At 35.9% G+C, this 26,298-nt stretch overlaps 1 protein-coding gene across 30 annotated transcripts; it reads right to left on the bottom strand.

The window, feature by feature from the left end:
- Positions 1-4,732: 4,732 nt before the first annotated feature.
- On the bottom strand, positions 4,733-24,244 carry LOC145577470 (uncharacterized). Of its 30 annotated transcripts, none has more exons than XR_014098804.1 (8): positions 23,454-24,021; positions 19,496-23,051; positions 18,725-18,828; positions 14,350-14,425; positions 14,145-14,240; positions 7,841-7,945; positions 6,276-6,425; positions 4,733-5,979 (listed from the first exon to the last, which is right to left on the bottom strand). XR_014098804.1 is itself a non-coding variant. In XM_081634935.1 (8 exons), exon 8 carries the CDS (start codon positions 13,136-13,138, stop codon positions 11,501-11,503), a length of 1,638 nt encoding a protein of 545 aa, XP_081491061.1. In that variant the 5' UTR covers positions 13,139-14,023; positions 14,145-14,240; positions 14,350-14,425; positions 18,725-18,828; positions 19,496-20,189; positions 21,150-21,251; positions 22,933-23,051; positions 23,454-24,023; the 3' UTR covers positions 11,194-11,500. The 30 variants fall into 30 exon arrangements, 27 of the variants coding, with proteins under 27 accessions (XP_081491061.1, XP_081491050.1, XP_081491059.1 ...); XR_014098805.1 differs by having other exon boundaries at positions 6,276-6,428; XM_081634935.1 differs by lacking the exons at positions 4,733-5,979; positions 6,276-6,425; positions 7,841-7,945 and adding an exon at positions 11,194-14,023 and having other exon boundaries at positions 19,496-20,189; positions 21,150-21,251; positions 22,933-23,051; positions 23,454-24,023.
- Between the last annotated feature and the right edge of the window lie 2,054 nt (positions 24,245-26,298).

Genomic DNA, 26,298 nt, shown 5'->3' on the forward strand with positions numbered 1-26,298 from the left:
TCCATTTCATTTCCATCACTCACAAGTCTTCTCTTCTGTTTTTTCTCAATCTCATTTCCAGCCTCATCAAAATCAATTATATTTTCCTTTTCAAAAACATAAAAGTCAGCCTTTCTTAGCCTACGCCTTCTCTATTTTTCCTTAGGCTGATCATTTTCTTCAGCCTGCTCTTTCCTTTTCAAACTTTGTTTTTGGACTTCCTTTTCCTTCTCTTCTTTTTTTTTCTTCAACTTTCTTTTTTGAACTCAAATTTTCTTTCTTTTTGTCCTTTCCTACAACTTTTCTTTCAGCCTCAACAACATCTTTCTTTTTTACTTCTTTCTTCTTTTCTTCTTTTTTCTTTTCTACTTTCTCACCTTTATTTTTAGAAACAACAGACTTTGTTTCCTTACTTTTCTGCTTCTTGGTATCAACTGTATCACCAATTTTAGATACAGGATACGTATCTTCATCTAACATACCATGACCATACTTCCCACTTTCATTGCCCAACCTTTCTTTAAAATTTTCTTCAGTCCAATGCTTAATTAAAGGCAATGAACTATCAACTGTACTTCCTTCCACCTTAATTCTATGAAAATAAACTATCTGCAGTAATAAAAGACAACCAGGCAAATACTTCTGTGTAAGAGAACAACTTGACAATTTCTCACATAAGTCATCTAATACATACTGACACCAGTTGTATGTACTGATTTTGTTAACATCCTCTAAAGCTAAAACTAGCTTAAAGTCAGCAGATCGATTTGATGTAGGAGCAAGCAGAGTAACCATAATATACATGACAAAGCATCTTTTAAAATCATCATTTCCTTTTTTCATCCCATCATCACTTATCATTTTATTCCACAAAAGGGGGACTGAAATATCAAGGTTTTTACTCCCATACAAGTTCCTCCAACCAGTCTTCAAATCAGAATTCTGCTTTTTAAGAGAAATAGGAACAGGTGTTGTTCCCATTGGAATCATAAAGACGTCATAAACATCAGCTGCTGTAAGCTGAAAGTTTCTTCCAGAAGGTAAATTAAAGATACAAGTTGCAGGATCAAAACAACTACAAAGCCAACAAATCATTTCTGTTGGAAAGGTACTTAACTTGATCAATGATACATTCCCAAACCCAATAGATTCAACTGCTTGCTTTTGATCTTCAGATAACTTCTTATATATGTCTAAAACACCGGACGGTCTACATCTCAAAACAATTACATCCTCCCTAAAACAGAACAAAATAAAAAATCAATTTCAAATTGTAGTTATACACTACAAATAACCAGTAACTCTATTTCACTTCCAAACAATCCATAAAAGTAAACTATAATCAACAAACAAGTAACCAATAATCAATAAACAAGTAACCCATAATAATAAAACAAGTAACCAAAACTAAACCATATTACAGAAACAACATATAAAAGCTATAAAACAGAATAAATGTATTAATCAGGATAATGTTTCATATCCCTCTTCAAGTTTTACAACTTCGACCACTTGACTATCTTGAGTAGCAGTTGCAGCAGCTCTTCGACCTTTGCGTCCTCTTTTAGCAATGGCAGGTTTAAGATCAGGTTTAACATCCTCTACTGGAGTATTATCAACTTCATCAGCTTTCATATCCTTTGTATTCACTTTATCAGATTTCAAACCCTCTGCATTTACATCATCCTCAACATTCACACTATGCTCTGCATTCACACCAGCATTTGCATTATCTTTTTCTAAGTTAACATCCTCAACATTTAAATTGTCAGAATTGGCATTAACATCCTCAGCATTCAATTCCTTCTCTTGTTCAATATCACCTATAGCATTATGTTTTTCTGTTCAATAAACAAATTCAAAATAAATTAGAATACTTGTTTGAGTTAGTGATACACACTATAATAAGTCAAACTAAGACATTATATATTAATTACAAGTACAATCAATACAAGTAACTCTATGTATAACAAATACAAGTAACCATTAATAATACAAGTAACAATAGATTACAACAAATACAAGTAACCATAGTTTTAAAATAAATACAAGTAACCCAATACAAGTAATTCAAAACGAGCAACTCAATACAAGTAACTAAATACAAGTAACTCAATACATGTAACTCAATACAAGTAATCAAGTAAGAGTATAATACTCAGTGTAAAATTCATCAAAACAAGTAACTCAATACAAATAACTAAATACAAGTAACTCAATAGAAGTAACCATAACATTTACATCCTTCAATAAGGAATTACTAATACAAGTAACACTAGTTTACAAAAAATACAACTAATCCTATACAACTAACCAAATACAAAACACAAAATTTAAATACAAAAAAACAATTAAAGTAACACAATATAAGATAGCAATGCAAGTAACCATAGAAATAATGACTAATAAAAATAACAGTAACCCTAAAAAAAAAATTAAAAAAACTCAACAAAGTTAAGCATATCCTACAACTAAAATCAAGATATAATACAATTCAAGAAATACAAATTAAGCATTTAAAACAATAAAATAGATTGAAAACAGAATAATCGCAAAATTAAAAGTAAAAAACCTAACATCAAACACGTAACCCTAACAAAAAAACACACAAAAATTTAAAAACAAAAACAAAATTAAATGAATTAAACAACAAAATATAGGTAAAATACTTTAAATCTAAGTCGAATAACAATAAAAAACAACAATAACACAAAATCAAAACAAAATACAAATAATCTTTGATCTAAACACTCGAAAAACAACAACAATGTGCAAAATTATCAAAGAAATACAAATTAAAATTTTAAAAATACCTGTTTCAACAACATTTGTACAAGAAGACGATCCTTTCTTTCCTTTGCGATTGATAATCTTGAATTTAACCATTTTGAATCAGAAAATTAAACTTAGATGACACAAAAAACAAGTTAAATTCAGAACGAAGGCAAAGCAATAAAGAGAGTAAATAATTTAGAGAGAGAAATGAGAGAGAAAATTGCAAGATGAGAGAGAAAATAGAAAAAAAAAACTGTGATAATGGCGGTTGAATGAAGAGACAACTCTATAATAATGGCGGTTTTGGGAAAAGAGATACAAAAACACAATTTCAAATAAAACGGTTTTAAAAAAAATAACGGGGTACCAAATGGGTCCGTTATTTTTTACATAAAAGTCCGTTATATTTTGGGCTTCGAAACTTTGGGCCCGTTATGTAGGGTGGCCAGCCACATACAAAAATTTGTGAATACTATAATGTTTTTACGACTAGAATTACAATAAATAGATAAGTATTGAACAATGGGTAGGGTATTGCTCCTAGAGTCTTCTACCTGCAATGACATATCCTTGGCACATCCCTAAATATATGAAAAATCATGTTTAATTGCTAATTTGGAAGCGAGGCCAAAAAAACATAGAGATAAGGACAATTGAGATTTGTTTGCTTACTTTGTAATCCAAAGATAATAATTATGCCTTTAGCCTGCTTTTTTTCTTTGTAAAATTGTAGATGTAAGATTGATCCGTTATCATATTCTATATTTTCATATATATAAAATATACTTGTATAATTTTGTAGGCCTTTAATTAATTAGCTAGAAATTAATTAATAAATTCCATCATTTCATGGCCATTGAATTATTTATCTACACAAATGTAAAGTTTTCTCAACATAACTTGAGATATTTATACTACCTAACCTTGTAGTTCCATTGTAGCATGATCTCATACCTTCATAAAATGACAAATTAAATTTCTTAATTTTTAGAGTTGATATGTTGAATCAAGCCAAGAAAGATAGAATTATTTAATGTTTCAAGAAGTCAACCAATAAAGAAGAAAAACAAAACTTGTGTATTTGGTGAAAGAATAGCAATAAAGACATTAGATTAAGGTATAAAAACCTACTCGTATACTATTTTGATGTAACATATTTATGAGTTGTTACCTATAGAATGAAAAATAAAAATAAAATAAAAATAAAAATTGTTACATTGTAGGATCTAACACAATTTTACTAGATAAAAAACATGATTTACTTCATAATGCATTGGCATTAAGGATATCATAGGAGCGACCATGCCACAATTAGTTGTTTCATTATTATTTGTACCTTTTGCATCAAATAATAAAGGAAAAACATAATAGTATTCCCTTCGTCCCTTAATTACGTGCATATTTCTAATATTTATTACTCACATAATAAAGAGAAATAGACACGTAGTTAAGGGACGGAGGAAGTATCACATATTGTTACTTGTGAGATTGAAGAGTGAGTATAAGTGTAGAACCCTGTAAAAAAGCTGAGTTTGCTCACACTTTTGATTTCGTCCTTCACCTAATTCCCATATCCAGACCTTATTAAGGCCCATTTATTGGGTTGGAATTCAGTCTAACCCACCAATTCTCATGGCCTAGGCCCTAATAATTTTGGGCTGAGAAATTTTGCACAAGTTGGACCAAATTAGGGGTACGAACGTCTTTTGAAACCTGAATTGGGCCTTTAGGCCTTAAAGAGTATTAGTCCACATGGCCCATTGCTCATCTCTAACTCATGTAGACAAAATGCAATGAAACAGTAACTTGGATGAGCAGATGGTCAAATTGAAGTGAGGAGTCTGCTCAAAATTTTCGAATCGCTGGTCTTTCCTTGCATAATCTGATCGAGGTGTGTATGTACATTTTAGAATGCAAATCAGAAGTGCAATTGCCAATCTGTTGTGGACGGTGATTCTTTTGGCTATAAACAACAAAATAAAAAATAAATGCTGAAGAATATATTATAACAGTGAATTATTGAGACAATTGGTCTATTAATTGTATCTATCTATGCAACAAATTTGCTTTCTCAGGCTAGCTCTTCAGAAGCAAATGCGCCGAGGACAATCTGCTGTGTACACATTCAAATCAAAAGGGTAAATATCACGTCCACTACAAATTTACAAGTATATGATCTCGCCTTAACATATTTTCACACAATGATATGTTGAATTGCAGGTAACACAGAAGCGCCATAGCATCAGTTTTGCTGCTGTTCAGAAGCTGATGCTATGGGAGATCTGTAGGAGAATATTTTTTTAGGAAAATTACAAATGGAGTCGTTTCCACCGTTAAGAGAATTTTTTTTAAGTAGCAGTGATAACTTATGTTGAGTATGCTATCATATGATTATTTTTCTACGGAATATTATCCTATGAAAATGGAGACATGTACGGAAAATGTCTTCCACAAAAATAAACGGAGCCGCCTCCACTGTAAAGAGAGCTTTTTAAGCAGCAGTGGTAACTTATGTGATTATATGCCAATTATGCCACCAGCCCACCACCCACATTAGCCATGTGGATGTACCATAATTATAAAATGCTCCAGGATAGAGACCCGACTTCTTAATGAGCAAGTAGTTTGAGGTGGAACCTACATGACTGACCTGGCCACAAAATCAGTTTAAGGTGGGCTCACCGGGATACAGAATCAGTTTGAGGTGGAACCAATATGGCTGACCAACCTGGCCACAGAACCAGTTTAAGGTGGAACCAACATGGCTGACCTGGCCACAGAATCAGTTTGAGGTGGAGCCAACTTGGCTCACTAGGCCATAGAATCAGTTTAAGAAGGAACCAACATGGCTGACCTGGTCACAGAATCAGTTTGAGGTGGAGCCAACATGGCTCACTAGGCCACAGAATCAGTTTAAGGTGGAACCAACTTGGCTCACCTGGCCACGGAATCAGTTTGAGGTGGAACCAACATGGCTGACCTACCTGGCCACAAAATCAGTTTGAGGTAGAGCCAACAAGGCTCACTTGGCCACAGAATCAGTTTGAGGTGGAACCAACTTGGCTCACCTGGCCACAGAATCTGCTTCACTGACTGCTTTCCTGCTGGCCTAGGAGATGCTTACCCTTCCTGCGGCTGTGATCAGGTCCCCGCACATCAAATAGTAGTTCTCCATCTCATCAGTGCAAGTCATAGCTTTTGTGGGCATCCCATTACATGGGCATACTGCAAATCACACACACACGCAAATTACAGAATTGCAGATAAATTATATCGATCTTATTCTAGGTTAAATAGTTATGGCTGAAAATCACAAGAAAAACTCTTCTATAAGAAGATAACCAAACACCAAACAAAGACACAATAAATACATGCAATTTTTTTTTTTTTTTTGACGAACAATAAATGCAGGCATTCATATATATTACTCCGTATCAAGTAAAAAAAGCATGAACACACGTCAAAATACACAAAAAGTAATAAATTTATATTGAAGATACTTGAGAATTTGGATGGTATACCTCCAGCTCAATAAATTAATATTTTGGTGAATTGCAGACGCAATATAATATATGTTGGTGCATAGATTTCCTCTTTTTCTTCTTCCTTGGAAATTTCATGGTAGCAAGTGTCAAAGCTATTTGATCCTTTTGGATCTCCATGCTAACTTGCTACTTTGTAGAGAAAAATGGAGAAATTGAGAGAGGTTATTTATGATAAATAATAACCAAGAATTGTGTGATGAGAATGAGAGTTATGAGACCAAGTATGTCATTTATATAGGGGTGTTAACACTAGGGTTTGGAGGATTAGGACGTCAAAATGCAATACTAAAAGATAGCATTGCCACTTCAGCTTGAGGTGGCATTTTTAATTATACTTCAATTTGAAGAGAAATAATTTTTAGGTGCCTTATTAAGAAATTAAAATAATACAAATAACATATACAATAATATTAATAAAAAGGTTGGTCAAACCATTGATATGTTACCATCTATGACAAATTTGCTTTAAGCATTTGAGGTGTGAATGATAGGGTTACAGATAATGCCAATGTGAAACAATAATATTACCTACCAAAAATGCTTGATTCAATGAAATTGATCCTTAATTCATATCTTCAAAATCAAAAGAGATATTCATCTTTTAATTCATATCTTGAAAATCAAAAGAGATATTCATCTTCTGAAGATAATTGCCACATGTTCTCTAGCATTAAAATGTACTAGGGGATTTTGTTTATTCAGTAATTTTACATAGGATTATAATGGAGATTATGGGGGTGTTTGGTTAGGAGCTTTTTGGTGCAAAAAGTGTTGTTTGACCATTTCAAAAAGCTCTTTGGGGTGTTTGGTTAGAAGCAGTTTGAAATAGCTTTTTGGGTCCAAAAATTTCTTTTTCAAATAGCTGATATAAGGAGCTTTTTGAAAGAGCTTTTAGTTTTACAGTCAAAAATTAACAGCTGGTTACCAAACACTTTGACACATGTAGCTAATCTGCTAATTACAATCAATTAGTCAAAATTGTTAATGCAAACAGCTAACTCAAAGCAGCTAACAGATAAAAGAATTGTCAAACAGGGCCTATATATGCGGTTGAACAGAATGAACTATTATATTGTTGGCTCGCTATATCATAACATTGTAGTTACTGTTCAGACAATATTATAAGACTTGAAATAGGCTTCTCTGTGTTTCAGGACTTGAGCTCACTATATGATGTTGCAATGATGTCTAATGGAGCCTAAAGGTTCAAAAATACAGCAGCGTCAAGTTCAAATTATAGGCAACTATATGTGTACATAATTACTCCACATGTTGAAGAAATTTAACCTTATTAAAGTCTGCCTTAGAAAAATTTTCAGACGTTTTGTTGCAGGCTTTTTAAAAATTATGAATTGCACACACTATTTTAAACAAATTCATGCATTACTATTTCCTGAGAGTAAATCAGTACAGTAATTTGGAAAAAAAATATATATATATATAGTTGTGTGGCTAAATGACAAATAGCTAAAATGAGATGAAATATTATATTAACAAATGCGTTTAATCTCAAATTTTCGTAACTTTGTAATTAGATATACCTTGATAGCCCAGGTGCTAGTAGTTTATGAATATTCACAGCAAAACAGATGAAGACTTTAACTTGCAGTGCATTCACCGGATAGTTTTCCATGGAGTCAGTGATACTACAGCAGCAAAACCATAGGCAATCAGAATACATCGCTAAATTTATATAAAATAAAAAATAAAAAATCATGAAGCAAGAGCTGTGAAAGAACCACCATGAAGGGGATAACCAAACAAATAAAATTTTTAACCCTAATGAGACCTCATCACTGATAAGAGTAGTGTTATTCTAAATATCCATCAGTTAGCTACTTCAACAATAAGGCAGAAAAATAAACCCCCCGAGGAACTGTAACGCTTTACTTGTACTCTACTGTAATATTGAAACTAATAAGCAATAAAGATGATATTTTTAGGGTAGTTGGCAGCTATTTCATTGATTAAAGCTTGAATCTTGCAAACAAGGTGGCTTGAGGCCACGACTCTCCTATAGTACCTTTAGGGCACAATGCTCTATTCTCTAAAGATTACTAATTACCAGCTACCTAGCACACTCCCACTCCCCCTTTACTTATATGTACACAATCTGCCAAAAAAGCAAGATGACAAAATTAGTTGCAGCTGTCATTCTTAGAGAGGGCTCTGCCAGCAATCATTAGCTTGATTTGGTGGCTCCCCTGCTGGGCCTTGCTGCTGCTGCCCCTTCTTCCTTCTGCGCTCATAAGTGATCCAATCCTTGTTGTGCTTGCTACCCACGGCATTCGTTGCATCTCCCCCCCCCCCCCCCCCCCCTACAAGAGTCACCTTGTCCTCAAGGTGAAAAGATGGAAATCGCTCTTGTATGATGGCAGCCACTTCCCAAGTTGCCTCAATTAGGGGCAGTCCTTGCCACTTAATTAAGACTTCCAAGGCATCTGGGTTGTTCTCAGCAGCCCTTAGATCCAGCACACTCTCAGGTTCTGCCCTGAGTTCCAGCTCTTCAGTCAGTTGGGTGGGTATGGTGGGGTTTACAGGTTGAGCTCCTACTGCGCGTTTGAGCTGAGAAATATGGAACACGGGGTGGATCTTGCAAGTTGCTGGCAGCTCCAGCTTGTAAGCCACTTGACCAATGCGTTGGAGCACCTTGAAGGGACCATAGAAACGAGGGGCTAACTTTTCATTTGGTCTCCTTGCTAAGGATTTTTGCCGATAAGGTTGCAATTTCAGGTAGACAAAGTCCCCTACTTGAAATTCCTCCTCCCTCCTCCGCAAATCTGCATTGTTTTTCATCCTTTGTTGTGCCCGAACCAAATTCATGTGCAAGTCATCCAAAACCCAATCTCTTTCCTGCAGCCACTCTTCCAACCTATCCACAGGCGTTTGTCCCTTTCCAACCTTGATTAATCTAGGTGGATCCTTCCCATACACTACCCGAAATGGTGTAAATCCAGTAGAGGCATGATAAGCTGTGTTGTAGGCATATTCCGCCCAATGCAGCCACTTACTCCAAGATTTAGGCTTACCATTAACAAAGCAACGGAGGTATGTTTCCAAGGTCTTGTTGACAACCTCGGTTTGGCCGTCGGTTTGAGGGTGGTATGCGGTGCTTCTCTTGAGGTCCGTTCCTTGCAACCTAAATAACTCTTTCCAAAACACACTCATAAAGATTCGATCCCTATCCGACACAATTGAGTTTGGCATCCCATGTAGCCTTACAACTTCCTTAGTGAACACCTCCGCAATGGTTAAGGCACTATAGGGGTGTTTCAACCCAATGAAGTGCGCATATTTGGACAGCCTATCAACTACTACTAACACCGAGTCTACCCCCTTAGAATTGGGCAGCCCTTCGACAAAGTCCATTGAGATGTCCTCCCAAATACTCTCGGGAATAGGTAAGGGTTGTAATAACCCCGCCGGTTGCAATTGAGAGTGTTTGGCTTGTTGGCAAGTAGCACATTGCTTGACATGCGATCCCACAGCTTTACGCATCCCAAACCAATACCATTCGGCAGCCAACCTTAGGTAAGTTTTTGTTTCACCTTGGTGTCCCCCCACCGGACTATCATGGTATTCGAACAAAAGCTTGGAAACTAATGGTGACTCCCTTGGGATTACTACTCTTCCCTTAAAGAGTAGCTTGCTGTCCTCGAGTGTGAATCCCTCACGAACCCCCTGCCCTGCTGCCAAGTCTGCCATAATTTTGCCGAGGTCTTTATCAGCTCTCACCTCCTTCTCTAGCCCATCCCAATCAATCCTTGAAACTGAAACCATAGCTGCCAACTCTCCAGCACTCCCACCTCTACGGGACAGAGCATCCGCCACTCTATTGCTTGCACCGGGCTTGAATTGGATCTCGAAATCGAAGCCCAATAACTTCCGGACCCATTTTTGGTACTCTCCATTCACTTCCCTTTGCTCCATCACATACTTTAAACTCTGTTGGTCTGTTCTTACCACGAAGTGACGCCCTAGTAAATAATGTCGCCACTTAACCACGGCCAAGCAAATTGCCATTAATTCCTTCTCATATATGGCCTTTGCTTGTGACCTTGGGCCTAGTAATTTGCTAAAGAAAGCTATAGGCCTCGATTCTTGCATCAAGACAGCCCCCAGCAAAAAGCCCGAAGCGTCTGCTTCAATTACAAATTTTTTGCTGAAATTTGGCATCGCCAGAACAGGGGCTGAAGTCATGGCTCCCTTCAGCCGCTCAAAGGCTGCCGTAGCCTCCGATGTCCACCCAAAATTGTCCTTTCGTAGCTGCTCTGTTAATGGCCTTGCGATTTGGGCGTATCCCTTAATAAACTTCCGGTAATAGCCGGTCAATCCCAAAAACCGCGCAACTCCTTCAAGTTTTGCGGAATTGGCCAGTCAACCATGGCCTTCACCTTCTCCGAATCAATTGCCACCCCCTCTTGCGACACCACATGCCCCAAGTATGCCACCCTTGACTGACCGAATTCGCATTTCTTGAAATTAGCCACCAAGCAATGCTCTTGCAATTTGGACAGCACTACTCTCATGTGTTCCAAGTGGCTCTCTCTATCGGGGCTATAGATGAGGATGTCATCGAAAAACACGAGCACAAACTTTCTCAAAAACGGTCGGAACACCTCATTCATGAGGGCTTGGAAGGTGGCCGGTGCATTCGTGAGGCCAAATGGCATGACCAAAAATTCGTAATGGCCTTCGTGGGTACGAAAGGCCGTTTTGTGCGTGTCCTCTTCTCGTACCAAAATCTGATGATACCCCGACTTGAGGTCGAGTTTAGAGAAAATTGCTGCCCCATGGAGTTCGTCGAGTAATTTGTCGATGATTGGAATGGGATATTTATCGGGGATTGTTTCCCGATTTAAAGCCCGATAGTCCACACAGAACCTCCAAGACCCGTCCTTCTTCTTGACCAACAAAACCGGGCTAGAAAATGGGCTGACCGACGGCTTAATGATACCCGCCTCAAGCATCTCCTTAATCAATCTCTCAATTTCATCCTTCTGGGAACTGTGGGTAACGGTATGGCCTTACGCTCACTGGGTTGCTCCCCTCCCTTAATATAATAGCATGTTCGTGCCCCTTTTTTGGTGGAAGTCCTTTGGGAGGTGAAAAGACCCCATGAAACTGCTCTAGGATGCTAGTTAACCACTCAGGCACGGTGGTTTCTCCCCCTGCTCCCTTTTCCACCGTCTCCACTCGGTTTATTTCCAACCACAGCCCTCCACCCTCGTGGCACAAGGTGTGGAGCATCGCCTTGAGAGTGATCTTGGTGCGTTCCAGGCTGGGTTGCCCCTCAAAGTGACCTTCTCTTCTCCCATCAGAAAACTCATAAGGTGGGTCTTCCAATTATGAACCACCGGTCCTAGTTTCTCCAACCACTCGATCCCTAAGATCAAGTCGGCGTTGCCTAATCGGAGCGGAAGGAAGTTATCCACCACCACGAACCCCTCTTTGAGAACAACCCTCACTCCCTTACATCTCCCCTTTCCCACAATAATGTCTCCGTTTCCCAGAGACACACTAAACTCCCTGTCGCCCTCCACCGGCACTCCTGCTTCCGCCACCAAGTCATCGGAAATAAAGTTATGGGTGGCCCCCGGATCCACCAATATTATCACCGGAGTTGGCCCCACCCTGCCTTCGAGTTTCATGGTTCGCGGCGTAGAGAGCCCTACCACAGAACACAGAGACGCCCCTGGCGCCAGTTCATCGTTGCTGGAGTCGGTTTCCGGCGGTTTAGAAGGTCCGGCGCCTTCGTCGCCTCCTCCCCCGAGCAACAAAACACTCATCTCCCTATTCTTACACCGGTGTCCGACACTCCAGCGCTCATCGCAACGAAAGCACAGACCTTTCGCCTTCCTTTCCTGGTGTTCCGCGTCAGTCAACCGCCGCGGTTCGTTAGATCGGCCTGAGACGGTGCTGGAGGTCTTCGGGAAGTTTACTGAGGCTTGGGATTTAGAGGGGGCCCTGGGCCATCCCTTGAATGACGAAGCCTGCTGAATTGAGGTGCCATATGTGCTAATGAGACCCGACCCAGATGCGATTTTGGATCCAGATGATCCAGATCCACTTGCTATTGCTTTACCCGAACCGAAATAATTGGGTGCCTTCCTTTGCCCGCCGACCCGATTCCTTTCTTCAACCCGACCCGCAATCTCCATGGCCTGTTCTAGGTTGAAAGGGTTCATTAGTCTAACATCGACCTTAATATCATCCTTGAGCCCATTTATAAAATGGCCCATCATTATAGTCTCAGGTATATCTTCCAACGGAGTAGAGAGTTCAATAAACCGCTTACGATAATCGAACACGGTGGTTTCTTGGCTTGCAGCCAACCACTGTTCATGGAGGCTTCCGGCGTGAGTCGGACGGAACTGCCGCAAAACCCTCGCCTTCAGGCTATCCCAGTTCGGAATAGGTCGCCTGCGATTTTCCCATTGGAACCACCTCAGGGCATCACCCTCTAAGGCGGAGACGGCGGCTTGTAACTTCTGCTCCTCCGTGAGGGTGTAGTGTTGGTAATATTTCTCGCCCTTAAGTATCCATCCGTCAGGGTCGACGCCTTCAAAGAGCGGCATGTCTAATTTCCGTGGCTTCCACCGATTGTCGCCGCCGCCGTGCACCTCACCCCAGTTGCGCACCGTAAAGTTTGTACCTTGCCCTTGTTCATGATTTCTTTGACTCACCAAGGTTCGCAGCTCCTCGAAGAACTGAGCTTGAGTGGTGGTATTCACCGTCATCTGAGCTTCTTGCTGTTGTCGGAACAACTCGAATCGATTATCGAGCCGTTGAACCGCCTCCTCCATCGACTTCTTGAGGGTCTCTTCTTGAGTCTTCATTGCTATCTCTATTGTCTCTAGCTGGGTTCAAACCTCCGCCATTTGGTCTTCCAAAGCCTCGCATCTCTGAGTCGCAGAAGTAACCATTTTTGATTTTTTTTTTTTTTTTTTTTTAATACGGGAAGAAGGTGGTTGCCGGAGCCGGAGGTCGCAGACCGCCTGCTGTGATACCACTTGTAACGCTTTACTTGTACTCTACTGTAATATTGAAACTAATAAGCAATAAAGATGATATTTTTAGGGTAGTTGGCAGCTATTTCATTGATTAAAGCTTGAATCTTGCAAACAAGGTGGCTTGAGGCCACGACTCTCCTATAGTACCTTTAGGGCACAATGCTCTATTCTCTAAAGATTACTAATTACCAGCTACCTAGCACACTCCCACTCCCCCTTTACTTATATGTACACAATCTGCCAAAAAAGCAAGATGACAAAATTAGTTGCAGCTGTCATTCTTAGAGAGGGCTCTGCCAGCAATCATTAGCTTGATTTGGTGGCTCCCCTGCTGGGCCTTGCTGCTGCTGCCCCTTCTTCCTTCTGCGCTCGTAAGTGATCCAATCCTTGTTGTGCTTGCTACCCACGGCATTCGTTGCAGGAACATTTGAGCTAGCAATTGTCATTTTCATTTCTCCTAGAAATCGAATTTTTGAACACAATGGTGAAGGTAGAAGATTTCAGAAGCATATCTGATTGCAAGATTTTTTTGATAGGATAGATAGACAAGTTTGGTTCTTTCGTTCCTTCTATTGACAATCTAATGTGTTGTAAATGAACCTTAACAATCACGCCACATACCATAAATGATCATACATAGAGAAACTGCAAACATCTGCACACACAGATACACCACAAACATGCAGAAGATGATATACACTTTGAGACAACCTGAATATGCAAGAAAATATCTTAAACACATCAGTACATCACTAAGATCATTTCTCGGAAGTAATATAATTGTATTTAAGAAATATATATAACATGAGTGTATGGAGAGCACAGATCTCACCGATTTATTGTTTGATACCATTAATGGGCAGTCTGCAGTAGGCACAACAACCAAGAGTGGTCAGGTGACTTTCACCACAACGCTAACATCTATAGGCTGCACAGTAAATTTATAATTCAGTGCTTTGGAGTAGAATCCAGCATAATATTTAGAATTACTTCAAGGATATAATTAAACAAACTGCTTAGTGCTGCAATTACAATACCGTTGCCAGTTGGAACTTGAGAAACACTAGCCACTTTCATATAGTTTGCACATCTTTGACTTTAAAAAGACTTATTCTGTAAAATCCCAAGCAAATGTATCAACAAGATCATACAGAGTATTTGTTTAGAAAATTTCCAAGCCATTATAAATTTGAGCAACACTTCCATTACTATTCATAAACTTCGTTGAAGAATTAATCCTATATGGCAACTTTTGTAAACCCTTTATATTGAATCTTACTACCAGAAAGATATATAAAAAAAAGAAAAAAGAAATGTTTTCAAAAAAAAAGAAAAAGAAAAAAGAAATAATGATTGCAATGGCATATGAGAATGATAAGCATTCAATTCAAAGCAAGTATACGTCTTACAGCCAAGACTATGGTTCATAACCTTCAATAGACATAGTGGCAACATTTCTGATACCTTGCCTTCATCTCAAAAACCAACTTTCATGAAGAGAACTTCTGCAGCACAGCACTTGCAACATGGTTCCAATTTTCCATTTTATTTATCTCTTAAACCAATTAGCTTCTCATTTTAAAAAATCTCAGTGGAGAAGGGTGATCTAGAGAATCTAGACTCGAGCAGCCAATTCAAGCAAACATAACTTTCATTATTCATAAGAAACTTCTTATAACAGCTCTAAGCCTCTAACACTAATAACAAAGTTCTAACGCTGTGCTCATCAATACACATACAAAAAACAGAACAAAGAGTAAAATCACCTCTTCACAAAAAAATTAATTATAGATTGAGGTTAAATCTTGGAAGAAATAATTCTTAAGTAGTCATCCTCATAAAGACTCTTGCCTAAATAATTCCTAAGTAGTCATCCTCAAAAAGACTCTTGCCTAAATAATTCCCAAGAGTCATCATCTTAGTTTACAGTTTACTGGTCCACAGTCCATCAGTTAATTTATCCAATAACTACTTCCTATATCATAAATGAGGCACTAAGAAAGGAATTTAAGCCACAGAGAATGATGTTCATGCAAAAAGTGTCCTACAATATTGCAAAATTTAGAAATGCTTTCAAGAAAGCAGGAAAACATCTCTATCCTATAAAGATGCACGATGAGAGTTACGTTGAATGATTTAATCACTTCTATGTTTTTAGTCACACAGCCACAAAATAACAAGACAGACACATACTGGAGAATTTACCTCTCCTTAAGCCTTCCAAAGTCCAACATGGCAACTTAGGAAAACTAGAAATGCCTCAAAACAGAAGCTAGAATTATCCAACTCACTATGCGCCGACTGATAGTCCATCCATGTAAAGCAATAATATATTCAATTAAGGAAATCTAGCAAACAACCTAAAATCTAGTCATACCGACATCGATCCGAATATTATCACAGCTAATAATGACTAAGTGCACTCATTAACTAAGCAAACAATCAAACATGACGTAACCTCATTCAACACAAGGAAATCCTTTCCAAATTGGAATACCCATCCATGTAGATAATTATACATAGTAAGTTCAATATGAAATCCATATGTGCCAAGAAAATCAATCCTAACTGTTAATGATTCATCAATCACAACACAAACAAACTACGTGCATGCATGAATTAAGGAATCAAGCAAGCACAAGTTTTCATGATTTTCATTGTTAGGATCATTGCACATAAGGCCTATTATGAAGGTGCTGCACTTGAAAAAAAACACTAACCAATGAAGTGGCTCTATAATACTTATAGTAGATCAAAACACCCATTAACAACTTGAACGGCCCAAACCAAGTACCTAATCAAGTTTCTGAAAGATGAAACGATTCAATGGATGTTTAGAATAGCTTTGAAAATGAAAATCCTGACCTTGGAATATATAATTTCATTAGTGAATGCATAATTGCATATTATATACATGTGAATCAATGTGGTTCTTTTAACCTTTAACAATTAAACCCAAATGGTTCATGTTTAGTTATATTGTCAACTTTCAAAAGCATAGATAGTCCTAATTCCTAACATAATATAAGTTGGCCCATCAAGGGATTAACCACTTAGACGTTGCTTTGATAAATAAACAACATGCCCGAATCCAACCCAACTTGAGACTTGCTGCTACCTCAGCTCAAATAGTTATCTAAAAAAAAATCTCTTCAAAATCATCTTTCACATATTTACTCTTCCTGAACTCTCTCACTTTTTCTATCTCTCTCTTCCTCTTCTCTCAAGTCTCAATTATTCAGTCCAGAAAAATCCTGCGGAGTACATTATATTTTAAGCTTATGTATAACCCTTTTAAAATTTTGATCCAGACTTTAATAGCGGTTTTCAAACAATCAAAACAATTTTCGTTATTCAACTATTATAAATATTTCAATAAGAAAAGAAAAAAAAAATCAATAATGTAATAACGAAATTTGCATCCATGTTTTCTAATCTGAGCATCATATATATACCTTGAAATGTAACAAATAACGAGAGAGTACATAATTTATTTGTATAGTCATAAAGGTCAATATTGTAAAACTTCAAAACCTAATCTTCACTCTAAAAGCAACTTCAAAAGAATAAGAACCAAATAATATTTATGACTTCGTATACCAATGAACCAACACATCCTCTCGTGCTAGTAAATAAGCTACAATCTTTAACAAATGAGTGCCATGGCCAAAGTAGAATTTCAATTTGCAAACATGACAATACCAAGGAAAAATATCGATTCCAATCGTATGGCCAAAGTAGAATTTCAATTTGCAAACATGACAAGAAAACCAAGGAAAGAGATCAATTCCATTCATAGCTTGCAATCCCTTAACAATCCGATAACCCAATCTGAAATAGTGAAATTACTTAGAAAAACTCAAACTTGATCTGAACCAAACATTAACAGCCCAAACTTAACCAGATGGGCCCATGAATCTTATTTTATAATTTAATTATAAAAAGTTTTACAAAATTTCTGAGAGGCTTTTAGCACAACTCAATTATAAAACTAAATTGGACTTAAACCCATCATGTTGACTAGAACTGTGACCCTTATTTCCATCTTGTGGTACATCTTTAACAAATGGTAGAAATTAAACTTTCGGATAATATGGCGCAAACAAATTTGATGAGAATAGCACCTTACAAGATAGGCATACCATAAGATAGGCATGCCATAAGGTGACAAATAAAAAATAAAAACCCATCCTTACGAAGTACCACTAGATACGAGAGTGGAGTTGATTTACTTTGTTAGGTTGGGTGAACAAATTCACTTGAAGAGTTTACACCAGGTAAATATAATCTTACCCATTTTAAGGATGGTTCAAGGTGAACCATATATTTGGGACAAGATTCCTTAGGTTTTCAATGGCAATGAATTTGTAGGCTATTTTGGTGAATTGCAAATGCAATATGATACGTATCACCACTTAGATCTCTTCTTTTTCTTCTCCTTCCTAGGACATTTCATGTTAACAAAGACATAAATACTTTTGGGATTCCATCCTAACTTGCTACTTTATAGAACAATGAAAAAAAAAAGCATAGGAGTGAGGAGAATTTTAAAAGAAGCAAACATAAAGAGATGGATAATAATGAGACCTAGTGTATCATTTATATAGGGCTCTTGGAAAAGGGATAATCAACTAGAGCTTAAAGATAGAGTCTCCACATCATTCTGAGATGGATTGGTATCACATTTGATAGGTAAAAATCATAAAATTATTCTAAGCATCCCATTGATTGTATTATAAATGCCTAAATAAATAAAAATTAAAGCATTGATATCTTTCCATTTGTTCATATATAGCTTACCTTATAGGTGTGATCAATGATATCTCCCTACAATAATAGCTGATTCAAGACAATCAAAAGAGGTACATAGTTCATCTTCAAAAGGTAATTATCACGTTTCTTTTCACAATTAAAAGCGCCTAGTCAGCAACCTAAGGAATTTAAAAGAATAATCAGTATTTGAGCTTTGAGTCCACTACATACATGTAATGTGATGTGATATGATTGTCCAAGGAACTCTTGAATGGTAGGTATTGAGACCTCTAAACCAGCTACACCCCTCAAACCAGAACTTAGCAGTGTTATTCATAGGCTAATATGTAGAGGCAAGTACAAACTAAGCCAGATAATGAGATGCAGAAACTCATACATTGTCTAGGGTCTACAAATGGAGTCCAAAACCTAATAACAACAAATTTTTGGGTGACTGCTTCCACATAAATGACATACAAAGTATATAAAAATATAAAAAATAAAAAATAAGAGCAATAATTCACATTAGAGACAATTAAGATTGCATAGATTTCACATCACCTAAATAAATATTTTAACATTTTTAAACAAATGCACTCTAAAGTTAATAATTCAGAACTTAAAAAAAAAAAAAAAAGAAGAAGAAAAAGATTTTCATACCTTGATAACCATAGCGACCAAAATATTTGTACATATATTCAGTGCTCATCTACCATATGAATCTTCCATTGAACATACGATCAACTATCAACTCCATGAGCGATCTAATCAATAGAACTAGATTGCTTAGCTAAAGCCAGATTGCTTAAAGTCACTTTAAAAAAAAAAAAAAAAAAAGAAAAGAAAAAGGAGAAGATTAAGAAATTGAATTAGATTTCAACTCTTAAGAAAGATCTCAATATTGATCATATGGTGATAAAACTCATCAGCTACCTACTTCAACATTAAAATGAAAAATAATACTTTTCCAATCGTCACTTCCATTTTCTTTAATCCAAAAATTTTAAACACGTCAACAAGAAAAACAATAGGTAAAAGACTTAAAGAATGATAGCAACTTTAAGACAAATAAAATAAACAATAAAACTTTGACTCTGATTCTTGTGATGGCAACAAACATGAAACTGCCATGAGAATATGAGAAACTACAGCTGTTGTAAATGAATGAAATAACTTATTTACTTCTATTTTTCCATTTTTTTCATCTTACAAACACCTTATGGGGTGGAAAAAGATGATAAAATTATATGAAGGAAAAATGTAGAATCGTTATCCAATTTCTTTATAGCAACAAAAAAACAAAAGAGAATGCCGATGTAAATATGACTAGAAGAAAACTTAAAACCACCTAGTTTAAAATACGTTAACAAATGAAGCGAGAAAAAGATAGTGCCATGTGTGGTTAAGTCAAGTGATTTCAAAATAAAAAACCTTTATGAATTAAGTGTGGTAGTACAGTATCAAGATACATAGCTTCACGGAGTAGTAGCCTCTTCGAAATAGATCCTTTGTTGCACCACATAGAAGAACACTAAACCTAAAGCTCCATCTAGTAACATAATCATGTACTCAGATCCAATGGAGATGCACCATCACAACTTCTGCTGTGTGTAAAACAACATATATATTCGTCATGGTTTCACACTAAACAGATGAATAGAAAATTTTGTCATCATTACATATGCTAATGATGCACTCTGAGTCTCTGACATGAAGATATGTCACTTGTCAGCATGCATGTTTAGGTATTATATAATCATTAAAACAACAAAGTGCCTGCAAACAGGAGAAACAAAAGCCTCATATGGATAAATGATCACCCAAAAATAAAACAGAGAAAGAACAATCATCTACCTTCAGCCAATCAGCAGAAGTAATCAAAGACATGATCAATGCGAAAGATTATGCTAGCATTGATTTCATCACTGGCAATAAATTTACATTCACTCACAGAAAAATCCCCAAACAATGTACGCGAAACTTTATGTTTGGCCATAAACTGAAGTATAAGATATAGTTCTTGAATAAATAAAAAAATAAAAAAAAGTACCTTGACCTTGATAACAGAAGTGATCATAATTTTTGTATATTGAGTGCTCATCTGCCTAAAAATCTTCCATGGAACCTTCAACCCAGTCCGTGAGCGAACAAGTCATTAATTGCTTAGCAATAGCTGAAACCTCAAAAAGATAAATAATGTACAGGAAGTCGAAGGACAAAACTGTGATAAACTTTTATAAAAGAGCTCAATACTGACTACACGGTGACCAAGCCCATTAGTTAAAATTAAATCTTATCCCAAGATTTAGCAATTGTCATTTCCATTTCCTTTATCCAATAAATTGAACTTGTCAACAAGAGCAAAAGAGATACTCCCTCCGTCCCGTAATATAGTTCATGTTTGTGTTTTTTCATGGTATTTAAGAAATAGGAGGAGAAACTGGATGAAGTACATTAATAAAAGTGAAGAGTACAATCATAGACAAAAGTTAGAGAGAGAAAGTGGGAAAAAGTACAAGGCATGTGCAAAATTCAAGGGTAAATTAGGAAGTACAATGAATAAAGTTAAAAAAAAAAAAAAAAAAAGTGAGGGTATAATGGTCTTTACGTAATATCCAAAAATAGAAACAAGAACAACATTTTGGAACTCCAAAATAGGAAAACATGAACTATATTATGGGACAAAGGGAGTAGGAGACACTTCAATAGAATATGAAAGCAACTTCCCGATAAAAAAATTAGATGATAAAATATTGACTCCTGTTCTTGCAATGACAGCCAACATGGTACGAAAGCTGTGAATAAATGAAATATCTTATTACCTCATTTTTCATTCTCCCAGCTTCGTCTTTTATTCTTTTATTATACTACTTATGATTGAAAAGCAAGAATGAATAAAGATATGAGTAGAACTGTAGAAGATAGCTTAAGGAGTTAAGGTCATCTAGTTTGACATACATTAATAAGTGAAGTGAGAAAAAGATAGTGACAAAAGCGGTTATGGCTAAGCTAAGTGATTTCAATTCACTAACCCCTTTTAATAAACTGTAACATACAATGAGCAATTTTATGTCAAGATACTTACCATTTGTTGCACAAAATACATGAACTCCGACCCTGAAGTCCCATCTAGTAACATCATAATGTGCGCCGCCACAACTTATAGCTATGCAATGTTGAACAACAACTATAACCAAATATGATTTCATGTTAATAAGATTTACAGAGAATTTGGTCTCCTAGCTAGATAACCACTTAAACAACTAGATTGAGTGATTCCAATAATATGATAACATGCTAACATGCACAGCGAGGTGAAGATATGACACTTGTTAACATGCTTGTTTAAGTACAATACAATAGAAAAAAAAAAACCACAAAGTACATGCAAATAAGAGAGTTTATGTGGAAAAACTGACGTGGTCAACTAGAGAGAGAGAGAGAGAGAGACGATCTACCTTCAGCCAATGAATCTAAGTGATAAATCATCCTACAATTGATTTCCTCATTGGCAACACTTATGACCAATTTAAACTGATCTGCCTCTGCATTAAGTTTCAACTTTCAAGTGCAGTAATTATTACATCAATTATATGAGAATTACCCAAATAATCTAAGCAGAAATTTTTTGTTTAGCAAGAATAATAAAACAGATTATTTTGTCAAAAGATATGTATTATTAACTGAAGTATACGCATCTGTAAGAACAGAACCCAATCAGCACAAATTTTAACTCTGAGTAAGGGTGTGTTGGATGTATAACAATTAACAAATATGGATGTTTGAATCACACTTGAACATTCAAGTCAAAATTGATTATTATGAACAACATTAGGGTCTTGAATTCCTAAAAGCACTTATTTTTAAATAAACTTAAACTGAAAATTGCATATCAAATTATGGTTGATATGATTCTCCAAGATTTGTAACTGCAGTTGGAAAAAATCCTTAACAAATTTATACTGAACCCTATACTACAAATCTGCTCTCTTCTAGGTTTTGGTTTTCTTTAGTTACTAATGGAATCAGCATCACAACTACATACCAGCCACAACGGCACGGCCTTGACAGCTAATTTGATATAAACGAACAAAACACTTCTTTGCTCACTATTAGCAAATGTCATGTACTCATGAGTCATGTCCTTATACTCCGTATCAGAATATATGTATCAAACAAGTCTTCTATATTTCTCTCCTTGTCCCGTACCAACTACACACAGCAAGATAGATTAACCAAAAGATGTTTTAGTGCTCAAAGCACAATGAAGGGCACAATAATCCTATATGTCCTAAAGTAAGAAGCTTTATAAAAATATATGGCAACTTCAAATCACATATGCCATTTTCAATACAAAGCCATACTGTCATTAATAATTCAAGATGTGAGGTTTGCTTAGCACCAAAGAAATCCAACGTGCAAGGCATTATAATCTAGAACATACACTTAACCCTTGTATTCTTGAACTTATATGGAAAGATCATTTTTTTTACACAATATTTTTGTATTCAATGTCAATCTTGAATAAACAAAGTCACTAATGATTTACATCGCAAGCATAGCAAACATACATTACTATAAATGTGTGCCATTAAACAAAATTTCTCCAAATGATAAAGGACGAACAAGCATAACCAACATATTTTCGCAAAATATCAAACCCCTTTTAAGATGCATTGAAATGAATAGGCTAAGGGCTTGTTCACATTTAATGAACTAACCTGAACTGAACTAAATAGAGCTTAAATGAATATTTTATGAGAAAAGGAAATTAGGAGCTGAACTAAACTGAACTGATTGGAGCTGAACTGAACTGAAATTGAACAGACCCTGAGAAAGGCAATAGCAATACTAAGCATACAACAGACCTCATCTTGGCCAACCAAACTGAGTCATACTGACAGGCATCAACCGAGAAAACGAAAGCAATGTCGAAAACCCACAGCTCATATCAATTTCACATCAGTGGTCAACTTGAGACATATACCTAAAATGACAATTTTTTCATAAAATTGAATAAGCCATCAACTGAACATATGCAATAATCTAAGTATAATGCCAATCAATATTAATACTACGTAACTAACAAAAGTATTAATATCCTCATTACAATTTAACATTCTCTCCCCCAAATTAACAACAAATACTTTATATACAATTAAAACAACAATTAGTAAACTTTCTTTCAGTAGTCAAATTCAAAAACGATCAGCCAGTGCAGCCAATACCCCAACCCATGCAAACCCAAGAATTCAAAGACCAACCCAATTAAGAATTCTTAAGAATTTCCCAACAATAATTAATTCATAAATATGAATTCATCAGCTCAACAATACGACTAAAATCAAATTTGAAAAAATAAATAAATAAATAAAAAATTGGAACTTACCAGAGCTATAATGGTAATCTAGAAAGAAAGTTTCTTCAAATTGGGATGCAGAAATTGAAATTAACACTCAATCAAGTTAATTTCTCAGTTTCATTAGACCCACGACCGCTAGAAATTACACTTGTTGGTAATAAATTAAAGGGGTAAATAAGTCGAATTGAAAAACACAAGTGATTAGAGAGGCCCGCCTGGATTCCATGAAGTAATTAAGGTAGTAAAAAACAATGGAGCAAAAAGTACAGAGGGATTTGTTAGGGGGTGATATTACTTTTTCAAGAGTTTGGCATCTTTACTGGGTAAAAGCAAAACTTTCATTCGCTTCATAAAATAGAGCTACAACATTGGACGGACCACCACATCAACCACCTTATAAATTCAATTCCTTTTGCAAACTACTATTAATGCCCTACTTATCAAAAATAATACAACAGATCTAAAAAAGGAGAGGCGAAACAAAGAAATAATTCATCAAAAATACTTAATGAAGGTATAATTCAACTCTTTTATGGTAAAATTTGAGTGTGAAGGTTGTCGATCTGAAATTATTGGTCAATTTCGAGCTCAAATGAATTAAATTTAGCTTACCTTGCTCAAACAAAAATGGAGTACAGTGAAGATGATGGCGAAAAGAAACGACGGTGATAAGCCTTGGCAGTGGGTGCCGGCGGATGGTTGAGGATGGGCTGGTGGAGTGGTGGTAGGACATGGAAGAGAAAGAGGAGAGATGTGGAAGAGAGAGGAGTAGTTGTCAGGGGAAATAAATTACTACCCCCATTTTTAGGGGAATATACTACCCTCTTAAAATATTAATCCCCATCCACCCAAATAAAAAAATCTGAAATTTATGGGTATATGTGCCGTTAGTACTAACGGTTCGGGTACCCGATAACCAAAATTTTTAAAAGTAATATTCATAACTCGAATCGATAAGTTTGGGTACTCAGAATTCGGGTACCCTGATTTTCGGATCGGTTATCGGGTATCCAATAAGATATGCAATAATAATAATTAAACTTAATTATGTAGTTATAATGATATAATTTACCACTAATTTACAATAATATCATATGATTTTGACCAAATTATTAATAATATTACTAATTATTGATATTATAAGGTAATTATAAAGTAAAAGTAAGAGTTGGTTTCCAAAAAATAAAAAGTAAAAGTAAGAGTTTAGATTTTAAAACAATGGATTTAAGTAAGGAAAAAAAGCAAAAAAAATGTTTATCGAATCGGATCGGTAAACGTTAATTTTAAAATGATACCCAATAACCATACTCGATAACAAATTATCGGAACGGTTACGGATCGATTTTTCGGGTTTTCGGTTTTTCGGGTAGTTTTGCTCAGCCCTAGTCTTTGAGGAAGATAAGCTAATAAGGTGTTTAATGAAATGACTTAGGTATTTGTGAATTGTAACATGAGTTAAAATGATACATGGAGGAATGTCACCCTCATGAATCCACGGTAACTATTACCTATTTAAGCTCAAGAATATAAGGGTTAAGTCCAGACTGACGAAATGTTTAGTCGGTCTGTACTGATGAAATGCGGATTTTTTATATCCTTTGTTGGTTGGATGATATACTCTACTGTCTATATGATATCCTTTATTGGTTGCAGAGTATGTGATATCCTTTATTAGTTTGATGATATTTCTACTGGCTGGATGATATTCTCTATTGGCTGGGTGATATTCTCTATTGGCTATAAGATATCCTTTATTGGCTATGTGATATCCTTTATTGGTTGGATGATATTTCTACTGGCTAGATGATATTCTCTATTGACTGGATGATATCCTCTATTGGATATATGATATCATGGCTGGATGATAAATGATATCATATACTTCGTAGTCAATAAAGGATATCATAGACACAATCATAAATGATATCACACCGCCAACAGAGGATATCATCCAACCATAATATCATATAGTCAATCGAGGATATCATCCAGTCAACAGAGGATATCATACAGGATATGTATAATTTGTTTGATGATATGTATAACAATGGCTGAACGTCCATTGAAGAGCTCATACTAAAGGTAATAGGTATAACATAACTTGTTCATTTCTCAACCAAAATACATGCATTTGTCATCAAAATGCTCACAATTCAACATACAATCATATGGGACAAACAATTTTAACAATTATACATCACTTAAGAAAGCCCCAATTCGATTTTTTGGGCATTTTTCGAAAAATCCGAGAATTAAACTTTCTCTCTCTTTCGCCATGAATAACCTTGCTTTTTCTCCTTCGCCATTTATGTCGTCATCGTCCCCGTCGCCTACAGGGAGAGAAGGAGATCCACCATTGTTGTCATCATCGTCATCGTTGTCTTTATCGTCCTCGTCATCTCCTCCACCGCACAAACTATTTGGTCAAGCTTGACTGACCCAATAGTTTGTGAATCACACCATCAGTATCACTACACCAATATTACATAAACTTCCTTATAATCCCACCATCAGTATCTCTTCCTTTTTATCTTTACTTATACATTATTCTCATTTTTAGTTTGACTTTTACTAGGCTTGTAATACATTATTCTCATTTTTAAATTTGACTTTAACCAGCATTGTAATACATTACTCTCAATCCAAACATATCAAATAATGGTAACTTTCTATTCACATAATACTATTGGGAGTTGTTTGTGTTGTTAATGATGTGAGACGACTTGTTTTGTCTTTTTTTTTTTTAATTTTTTAATACAAGTATATATATGGTTGATAAGACTTTGACATAATTGACGCACTATTTTATTAATTTCAACTAAAAAGGTTAAGCTTATTAAGGTAGAATTTATGATATTATTATAATTAAAAA

The sequence above is a fragment of the Chenopodium album genome, chromosome 14, assembly GCF_948465745.1.
Source record: "Chenopodium album chromosome 14, dcCheAlbu1.1, whole genome shotgun sequence".
NCBI classification, from domain to species: Eukaryota; Viridiplantae; Streptophyta; class Magnoliopsida; order Caryophyllales; family Amaranthaceae; genus Chenopodium; species Chenopodium album.